The sequence below is a fragment of the Silene latifolia genome, chromosome Y, assembly GCF_048544455.1.
Source record: "Silene latifolia isolate original U9 population chromosome Y, ASM4854445v1, whole genome shotgun sequence".
Lineage (NCBI taxonomy): Eukaryota > Viridiplantae > Streptophyta > Magnoliopsida > Caryophyllales > Caryophyllaceae > Silene > Silene latifolia.
The window spans coordinates 210527598-210538735 of NC_133538.1; the positions used below are offsets into that span (position 1 = coordinate 210527598).

Consider the following 11138-nt stretch of genomic DNA (forward strand, 5'->3'; position numbering starts at 1 on the left):
TGGACCACCACGCAGGTGGGGGACCGGCCGTTCCCACCTAAGCCCCGCTCATCATACCGAGCGATAACCCTGCTCATTAATGTGCACATCCCCTCCCGTGGCGGGTTCCACGGGGGGCGAAACTAGGGCGTGAAGCCACTCCCGCAAGTGACCCCACTCAGCCGAGAACGCATCTCGAGAACCATCAACAACACCATCACCACCACAATCGTCACCATGCCGTCACAACACCAAGTAATCACAAGCAATCACAACAACTGACACACTAGACCATCTACAGAAACTGAGTAGGCGAACCTACCTTTACGCATCCGCAACTAATCCATGCCGACAAACAAAGCATCCAGCGCACAAGCAAAGCCTATTAGCACCATACAAACATCTATTACAACAAGCAAACCCTAACTAACGAGACAAAGGCACGGATGATGATTGTGACATACCTATTAGGGGAAAACTCAAAGAAAAGACCGCTACCCGACTCAAGAGACGCTCTCCTAAGGCTCAAGAATCTTCAAAAGGCATCCATGGAGGTTTTGAGGTGAAGGGAAGGGAAAGAGGCGGCTGAAGGATAGGAGGAAAGTAATGAAAGTGATTTGCGGATTTGACAAAACGCGATATAAAACCCCTCACGAAATCCAGGCACTCGATCGAGTACCCAACCTACTCGATCGAGTGGCCCCTACTCGATCGAGTACCCTAGCTACTCGATCGAGTAGCCTCTACTCTATCGAGTATCACTCTTAAAACGCACCCCAAGATGGTCTGGCACGCTTCCCTAAGGTTACTCCCACTCCCCAAGGACGATCAATGCCTTTGGTCAAAGGATCCCTAAAAGGGCGGGTATTACGTCTTCCCCCTTAAAAAGAACTTCGTCCCCGGTTCAACTCACCTCTCCCGCTCATGGCGCGGAACCAACCCCATCTCACCCATCTCCCCGATTAGGTCATCACCCCTTGTAAACACCGTTCCCCCCCATGTCATCATCATCACCGTCCACAACTAAACCTGCCGACCCTTGTCACTATCATGCAAGTTTATCACGGTCCTTTGTTATATTATATACACTTAAAGCATCCGACGCGCTTGTGCGAATCGCCGCTCACGAACTTCCGACATACACTAATTACCGTTTAACCATCCATCTAGAACATGTCTCACATCAACTTTCATGTGGTACAACTAATGCCACCATGTTACTTGGCAACACGATTCAGATACAATCGCAAGGAAAACAAGTCATTATAATTCAACAACAAACTTATTTACTACTATTATTTTATTTTTATTTTTATTTATTATTATTTTTTTTTTTTTTTTTTTTTTTACATGACACCAACCGCCTTATAAACAACCATTAGCAATATTATAAACAAGCAAGACACTTTACGAAAACAACCTTTTTATTTCGCGACATTACTCTTCCCCTCTAAAAAGGAACTTCGTCCCCGAAGTTCACCACCTAAATACCAACACGTATTACTTATTATGGGCAACCAAACATGAACGGAAACACATTATTATGGACATTACTCACTAATTGTGCTCTCGTCAAATTAAAATCATACACACTCCACCAGAATAACTAGTTACCGTTGACAACACATGTTAAAATGATATGCACAATTATAGGCGAAGTTACAACTCTGACAAGTGGATCGTAATGAGGCGTATATCATATAAAAGTAACAAGAAAGGGATTACCGCTTCACTAATCGCAGCAAGAAATTACTACCTCATCACCAATTATAACAATTATGTTTATAAAATTCCAATCAAGACTTGTAATGTATGAAATTAACGGCTCAAAGGCGTTACTATGCAGTTGTAGCGACTTTAAACATTGGACTTGTAATTATAAAACAATTGAACACTTTTATTTTTCAAAAACCTCCTGTAACAGTGACACTCGATCGAGTAAGTAACGGTACTCGATCGAGTGCCATGCTACTCGATCGAGTGCCCTGACTACTCGATCGAGTGGCCTCTGAGATCGAAACTTTTCATCCCACTTTCCCATGACTACTCGATAGAGTACGGGGTACTCTATCGAGTACCTACATGTTAAATTCCTTATGAAACCTGTCATAAGCTAACATATATATACAAGGTCGTCACATAGCTTGAGTCGGGATGAATTCCCGAACTCCAAATCGATCCTGCAACAAAGTTAACTAGCAAATCCGGCCTTATGGCCAACAATACAAGTTCACAAATGAAGTTTCCACTAAAGAAAACAACCGAAAAAAATCTAACTCCGCTACCAACAACTACTACTAATAACAATCATGAATCAAGATAGAAACGAGGAGCATCACTCCTCCCGCTCTTCTTTCGCCCATCATCTCCTCATCACCACCACCACCCGATGAACCCACTCCCCGCATCACCTCCCGCTCCCGCTCCCGGGCCCACATACCACGGGGTCAAGCCACCGTAAGGGAAGGACTGAGGTGCTCCCCACGTCGACTGATCCACCCCGTAGGCATGGAAAACCCCTGAGTAGTCCCCAACCCCTCTCCACCAAACTGGATGTGGTCCCTCGGTCCCCTATCCCTCGCGCGTAGGCCATCTCATGCATGTTCCGGAGTGTCAAAGTAGATGACACTCTCTCCGGCAAGTAGCCGGAGCGCGTCTCCGGGGTGTCAAGATAGGGGGCAAGGAAGGAAGGCCGCATTTCTTCTTCCTGCGGCGGGTGTGGCCTAGATTCCGCGCCCTCTCTCTCACTCGTCGGGGTCCCCTCACCACTCTAGGCCTCTCTCGCCGGTGAACTCCCGCATTCTCGCCCTTCGTCGGCTCCGGCATCTCCGTGAGAATGGCATCGTCGATGAGATAGGTCTGCGGTGGCGGGGTACATCCTCATCCTCCTCCTCCTCGTCATCGGAGTCCACCGTCACCACCGCCGACTCCGGGGGCTCCGTCGGTGGGAGGTGCTCGGGAGCCGGAATTTTCATCCAACTCATCCCATGCACCCTCCAAGCTAGGTTGCCGTCCGCCAAGGTTCTCAACCATTTCAGGTCGAGGTAGTACTCACGATCCATGGTAGGCACAGGGGTGGCTAGAGGCACGTATGCCGAAGAAGCCTCGAAGGAGGTTAGCTTTTCAGCTAACCGAGTGGCGATCGCACCACAGCTCAAGTATCGCGAAGGGGAAGAAGCCATCAAGGCAAGAGCAGCACAAACCATGGAAGGAGCATTGAAGACCACTTTTCCGGTCCGCTCCGGTTCGTGTACGACATCGAAGTAAGACCTCATGGTTGTTCAACTTACTCGATATCTTTTCTATCATAGAGGAGATTTGAAAGGGAACGAAGAAAGACTCTCAAGGTGATGTCTTTGAACATCGTTAATCAAAGATATTGCTCGCGGTGGGAGCTTGCTTCCCAGTCAAGCAAGGCATTAGGCGGCACACGCCGCACTCAGCTGGAATGTCGATGATGGAGTTCTTGGGAGGCTTGGCCAACCCAAGGTGAGAGGCAAACAAATCCATGGTCAACAGGAAACTGGTATTCATCAATCTGAACTCAACAGTCTGACCCGCTGGGTCATAGTTAAAGGAACTCATGAACTCAAGGGTGAGGAAAGGATAAGTGTGCTTCCTCAACCGGTACAAACCCGTAAACCCCAAGGTCTCGAAAATATGGCGGACATCCGTCTCTATTTCCAATTCTTCTAACACACCGGTGTCAATACACTTTGTGGGTCTCATCTTGCGTTTTTGTAAAGCTACAAAACGCTCCCTTTGCTTAAAGTCAACAAAAACAACAGAAGGGTACTCAGAAACTGCGGGTACTACCGGTCCACTAGCCTCCCCCCTCTCAAGTGGATCAACCCTTCCCCGTTTACTCTGACGGGTTCCAAGGTTTAGTCTCGGCATCTGTTTTAGGCATGAGTCCAAACAACTTGTATAAACATCCAAACAATTATTTCATGTAACCTGAATTCACATATCCAGCTAAGCACAGAATTTCCCAACAATTTTGACATGTGAAGCACATAATTCATGTTATTAAACTTGAATATTAAGATAAGTGCACATGTTTATCAACAGTTTCCAATTTTTGACATATAAGTTCAAGCAATTTGTATAAGACATGTAGGCATACACTTCATACAATTCGAATTTTATATAATTGGCAACTTCACTAACTCGCTAACCAATTCCATACTCGAGGCTCATAGTTAGTGTCATTAAACTTAGATGTTTCGCTAGGTAGTCATATATCATCAATAGTTTCCTCAATTTTTATCCTATGATCTCAGTTTGTAGCCACTTATAAACCATAATTACGAAAGTTTGGCATGTGGACACATATACTCAGCAATTTGAATGTCCTAGCATGCTTCTAAAGGTCGTTCCATTTACATTGCAAACTACATGTCACTAATGCAAGAGAAAGAATAATTTATGACAAACCATTATCACTCTTCACTATTATGTAAAACAACTCAATCAAAATTTTCAGACGGTCTTTACAGCTGTGAGAATTGTGGCATGTATTCATCAATCATTGTTTCTTTTATCATGTTGGAATTTTATTCATGCTTATATTGTCAATTACAACATCAATTTTCTCATTCTAGGTCACGAATTTCTCATAAGACACTTTTAAGACGGAGTTTTAAGGCAACTTTCTAAGGGTAAAATCGTTAAAATCTAACCTCCAACATGATATAAACCATAATTAAAGCTCAATTTTACTATCTAATCATTATAAAACAGCCAAAAATCGATTTCAAATTGGAAACCCTAGAAATTTCGGGTCCTACTATTGCAATCTCTAATCTAATTTACAGCATATAGTCACCAACAACCATGAAAAAGGAGACATATGAATCATATTTCAACAATTAAAAGCACCAATTTGATCATTATAATCGAAAATTTCTGATTATTGCACTATTTTAACACATTCCAAGTAACAAATCACATAAATTAGGAAGAATAACATACCTTGATTGATTAGTAAGGCAAGAAACGAATTAAACTAAGAAAATTAACCCCGAGATTCACTACCAACCCAAGAGAAAGCTAAGATTTTGGAGGAAATAGGGGAGTTGAGAGAAGTTTAGAGGTGAGGGTGTCGAAATATAGAAGAATAAGAAGAAGATATAGGAGGATTAGGGGTTTTAAGAAAACCCCATGAAGTCACTTTTGTCAGAGTAACCTACTCGATCGAGTGCCTGGGGTACTCGATCGAGTACCACCCTACTCGATCGAGTAGGAGCTAAATCATCGAGTAACTGCGGAAATTTTCCCACATCCCGACATCATAGCTCCCTAGTTAGATCGAGTGAGGTCTACTCGGTCAAGTAAGCACTCGCACTCGGTCAAGTATAGTTAAGTACTCGAACAAAAATATGAAGTAACTTTGAAGATTCCTGCAAAAACAACACCGCGTGTCGATTCCAACTAAGTTCGGAATTCGACACTAGTCATCGCATTCAATCACGTTTTATAACCATCGTCACACAACATACAACTCTCCAACAACTAAGAGACATATCCTGTTACGTTATACAAATTACCCAACTCGGTCTACCTGTCACCGAGTTATGTATAAACCTAGCCGTGCCATATTATTACATTTACTTACTTTACATGCTATTACTAAACTCGTGTTTACATCAAGTTCAAACGTATGATTAACATTAATATCCCCCTATTTATTTGTCACATAATTATATACATTGCCAATCACTAAATCAATTATGTATTATATGTTATTCTAAGCAATCTATTTTGCATAATTCAAATATTTTAGCAATGGAAAATTTCAACTAGCTAATAAAGCATATACACATTACCATATATCGTGACCCGAATTATTACTCATCCATACTATAATTTTCATTATAGCTATCGCGGTATGGTCTACAAGCTCACTTACAACTTCCGTCATCATAAATTTTTATGACAACCATCTACATGTTCGCTAATCATATTACACATTCAAATTCACACTTTCATGCATCTTCATGACATATAATCCCGTCACATAACTCCTAGCTATCCTATAAGCTCACTAATCATCCAACGAGCTTCAATAATTTCGTCAATGATTACCACACTCGGCCCAAACAGTACTATCACACCTCAATTAATCCTAACAAAACTTAACCGGAGGTAACTCCGGCACAATTAACATACATAGCACACATAGACACACGGACTCACATTCCCATCCCATGTGACTGGCTTAAGTGTCATGGGGCCAAGATTTTGAAATGAGGGCGCCTACTAACCCAAAATCTAGCATCAGCCGGGGCTCCCATAACACATACACCAGGTTCATTTTATTAGACTCTCTACGTTCATTATGTTCATTTGTTACAGGTTCCAAAATCGTCGCTCTGATACCACTTTGTAACACCCCCATATTCAGAGGAGCCTTAACTAGGCCTTCCCGAGGATATAAGAGCGTTACCATCTCGGTTGCCCGAGGAAAGTAATAACCAAACGCCAATAAAAGAACTATAATACTGTATTACAAGTGATTTAAACAAAGACTATACAAAAGATACAACTCGGCTACTACTCGACGTGACTAACGAAACTCGTGAAGACTCTTCCCTGCCCGGACCTCAGCCATCAACAACATCAACACCTGCTAAGACCGACTGCTCACCATAAGGGATCACGGCAGACACACAACAAATAAACAAACATACAAGGTCAGTACTGAGATACAACAGAGCAAACCCAACTACAACTAGCAAGTCAATATAATGCCAACGGCTCACACACAACCACAACACACCAACCTCCTCTATCACTGACTGTCCACTGGACCAGCCCTGCCAGTGGGGGACCGCAGCCGTTCCCACCTAAGCCCCGCTCATCATACCGAGCGATAACCCTGCTCATTAATGTGCACATCCCCTCTCGTGGCGGGTTCCACGGGGGGCGAAACTAGGGCGTGAAGCCACTCCCGCAAGTGACCCCACTCAGCCGAGAACGCATCTCGAGAACCATCAACAACACCATCACCACCACAATCGTCACCATGCCGTCACAACACCAAGTAATCACAAGCAATCACAACAACTGACACACTAGACCATCTACAGAAACTGAGTAGGCGAACCTACCTTTACGCATCCGCAACTAATCCATGCCGACAAACAAATCATCCAGCGCACAAGCAAAGCCTATTAGCACCATACAAACATCTATTACAACAAGCAAACCCTAACTAACGAGACAAAGGCACGGATGATGATTGTGACATACCTATTAGGGGGAAAACTCAGCAAAAGACCGCTACCCGACTCAAGAGACGCTCTCCTAAGGCTCAAGAATCTTCAAAAGGCATCCATGGAGGTTTTGAGGTGAAGGGAAGGGAAAGAGGCGGCTGAAGGATAGGAGGAAAGTAATGAAAGTGATTTGCGGATTTGACAAAACGCGATATAAAACCCCCGCTGAAATCCAGGCACTCGATCGAGTACCCAACCTACTCGATCGAGTGGCCCCCTACTCGATCGAGTACCCTAGCTACTCGATCGAGTAGCCTCTACTCTATCGAGTATCACTCTTAAAACGCACCCCAAGATGGTCTGGCACGCTTCCCTAAGGTTACTCCCACTCCCCCAAGGACAGTCAATGCTGGTCAAAGGATCCCTAAAAGGGCAGGTATTACAATATTTGCTCGAATTAGACCTATAATCCGAAAAATGGTGAAATATAGTAAAGACCTATTGACTATAATTCGGGTTATTGCTTAAGACACATCAAACAGTAACAAAAGTTGGATCAAAAACTCGTCGAATCCGGGTTACACAAAGCTGCATTTTTTTCTTATAACTTGACTGCCCAAATATTGAATACAATATGATTATTTATATAGCTAACTAGATAGACTCCTAATCTAACTCTTCCTAAATTTAATCTAACAACTCATAACAACCAGATAACTAAATCTTATTCAACAAACTAACAGCTAACTAAATCTAATCCTTGGATTAGTTTTATTTGACTAACCAACTGAATCCTACTCGTATCATCCCCTTCCTCTTGAGAAGGAATTGCCCTCGATTCTTGAAAACTCAACCCTCCGGGATCAAAGATGAATCTTATCAGTCTTGATGCAAATTTGATGATGAACATTAGCAAAAACCACGAACATAGTGTCGGACCACCTTTGATGCAACCTTGTAGCTCGTTTATTGCTCCTAATTTTAAAGCCCTCTTGTGCCATCCACCCCACCACCCTCCGTGTACAAGTCTTGAAATTTTACCATGAACCACTTTATCAAACAAACAATTTAGACAAGACAATTCTTTCGCAGTTGCAGCATTCTTTCCTATTTGAAAAACGGCCAAATAAGTATTAGGCTGATCTTGAAACTTGATAGAACCTCATGTCTCTTCCTCATGATAATCGTCGAATATAGGAGGCAATGAGGGATCAAATCTAATATTGTCCTCGTAGATATTTTCAAAGTCGAACACTCCTGCCATGTCTCCTTTTTTTTCTTTTTTCTTTTTTCTTTTTTCGAATGAATAGTACACGTGAACAATAACTTTTTTTTTTAAAATCTGTCACGCCTTAAATAGCAAGTTACTAGACTTGTGCTCCTGAGATGCAAAATCCGATTAACCCTCGAACTACCTGCTCGAGTTTAACCCCTGAACTACAATTGCAATTAGAAATTCAACGAACAATTTGTCTTTGGCTTTGAAGCGCCTAGGACCGTCTAGATTTATGGAATCAAGAGCCGAAGCTCTGATACCATATGATACGAAAGCGGAAGCGATTTAAATAAATCGACAATTATAGTAATGTGGATCGAACTTGTGACTCGTGAGACCGAGGTACACCTTTGAATCCGTGGGGATATTTGCTCGGATTAGACCTATAATCCGAATAATGGTGAAATATAGTCAAGACCTATTGACTATAACTCGGGTTATTGATTGAGACACGTCAAAAAATAACAAAAGTTGGATCAAAAACTCGTCGAATCCGGGTTACATAAAGCTGCGTTTTTTTCTTATAACTTGACTGCCCAAAAATTGAATACAAGATGATTATTTATATAGCTAACTAGATAGACTCCTAATCTAACTCTTCCTAAATATAATCTAACAACTCATAATAACCAGATAACTAAATCTTATTCAACAAACTAACAGCTAACTAGATCTAATCCTAGGATTAGTTTTATTTGACTAACCTACTGAATCCTACTCGTACCAGACTATATTTTTTAAATTTATGGACATTTGATGAAAACGTAATGTACATTCACAAGAAATGTTAATGTAGTTTATTCAGTCTTTTCTGAACAACGTATGTGTACCTTTACTGTAAACGTAATGTACTTTGATAAAAAAATTGAATAATAAGTACAAGGCTTTAAAAATATTCTCCTATTAGCATGGATGTTTATCCTTAAATCAAAAATTGGCATCTTCCTTTTCATTATCCTCCTCCTCCTCATCATCTTCTTCATCTTCTTCCTCATCGTCATCTTCATGGTAAAATTTGGTAAATATGCATCAGAATATAAAGTAACTATTAGATTTTACATGGAGAAAATTGCTACATAAACAACTAAATTAATATACATTTAATGTTATCCAAATGTACATTTCTCAAATTCTTATGTGTTTAGTTAAAAAATCTTAAAGGAGTTATTATGTCCTTTCAGAACAACCGTAATATTCATTGCTCTAAGATCTTATATCCCATCATATAAAAGTGATGATTTTGGAAGGTTATTACTCTAAACGTAATATGCTTTAAGAAGAAATAAAAATATACATACCCTTCAGATGATTTGTTTCTTTGCAAGTCCGAGAATTGTGTCCTTGTCGTCTACATGTTTTGCAGTACCTCTTCTCTGTTCCTCTTTTCTTGAAGGCTTTTAATAGTTGTGATTCAATTCTCTTTCCCCTAACCCTACCCTTGTTTTTAGATTTAGCAGGAAGTTGAATTACTAATTTCTTAGTTCTTTAAAGCCCACATACTTTTCCATTTTTTTTCATCTTGTCTTTCTTGTTTGTTGGGAAGCTTCTCTTATCAGTCATGTTCAATCTAATATCTCTCAGTTTTTCAATCAAAAATTTCATGTCCTCCTCATCATACTCTGCTATGCTGACGCAGGAATAAACCTCTTGCTACAACTCGATTGTCAAAAATTTTCCGGTCAGAATATAGTTGAGAGACATCTACGGCCCTCCCATCTTTATCAGAGACAGGCTTACTCATTGCAGCTTTAGTCCATCTTTGCACTATGTACTCTTCTCGTATTTTCTGAAAATTTTTGTTGTGTAGAAGCCAAAGGCATTGCCTGCATAACAAGCCCAGTCTCTGAAACATAGAGCAGGAACAAAAATAACATTGTTGTTATCCGGCGAATACGCTATATTCCATGTCTTGTTTGGCTACCCTGAGTTTTTTAAGATAAAAACTTTTGTGTCATCAATATTTTCCACGTCATTGAAGCTGCACTGAAATAGAGCTGTAACTAATTCTGTTTGAAAGTCTTTGAAAATGGTGTGTGTGTGTGTGTGTGTATATATTTCAGAAGCATGAACTTCGAGGTTTAACTTTGTTTTCAGTGGAATTTGAGAGTGTTTGTTGTCATTGTTCAACTTAGACTGCTTGTGTCTTTGTGCTTCTATCGCACTCTCAAAGCACATCCAAAACTCAACGAGTGTCACCTGACTTGAGAGGAACCTATCGAAGAAACTGTTTTCACTTTCAGATCTTGAGGTAACCCTCATTAACCCAGACATGAAAACATCTTTGAAATAAGCAGGGATTCACTCATGGTCAGTGGAGAGGTCCGTGCCAAACATGAGTCGGGTCGGTTACTAGTCCATTCGCACGAGTAATGAAATCTCTTGATAAAAACATGAGTGAGTATCGTGGTATGATTGACGTCAATCACTATCCATCTTTAGATGCAAATAGGAACTTGCACCGTCCAGATGGAACGATTGGTCGAATGGGTTGGGTAAAGCCTAGGAAGGCTAGCTAAAACGACCTAAGAAGGTCGAATAATGAAAACTGACAACTGTCTCATACAAATTATTCCCTATCCTTGTTCAAGTTTCAACCTAGGAAACACTAGACTTAATCTAAGTGTATCATCCCCAGCGGAGTCGCCAAACTGTGGACACAGCCATCT

General features: G+C 41.2%; 1 protein-coding gene across 1 annotated transcript; it reads right to left on the bottom strand.

Annotated features, from left to right (window-relative positions):
• Nucleotides 1–10084: 10084 nt before the first annotated feature.
• On the bottom strand, nucleotides 10085–10731 carry LOC141630011 (protein FAR1-RELATED SEQUENCE 5-like). Its single transcript, XM_074442908.1, has 2 exons — nucleotides 10417–10731; nucleotides 10085–10315 (listed from the first exon to the last, which is right to left on the bottom strand). Exons 1-2 carry the CDS (start codon nucleotides 10729–10731, stop codon nucleotides 10085–10087), a joined length of 546 nt encoding a protein of 181 aa, XP_074299009.1.
• Between the last annotated feature and the right edge of the window lie 407 nt (nucleotides 10732–11138).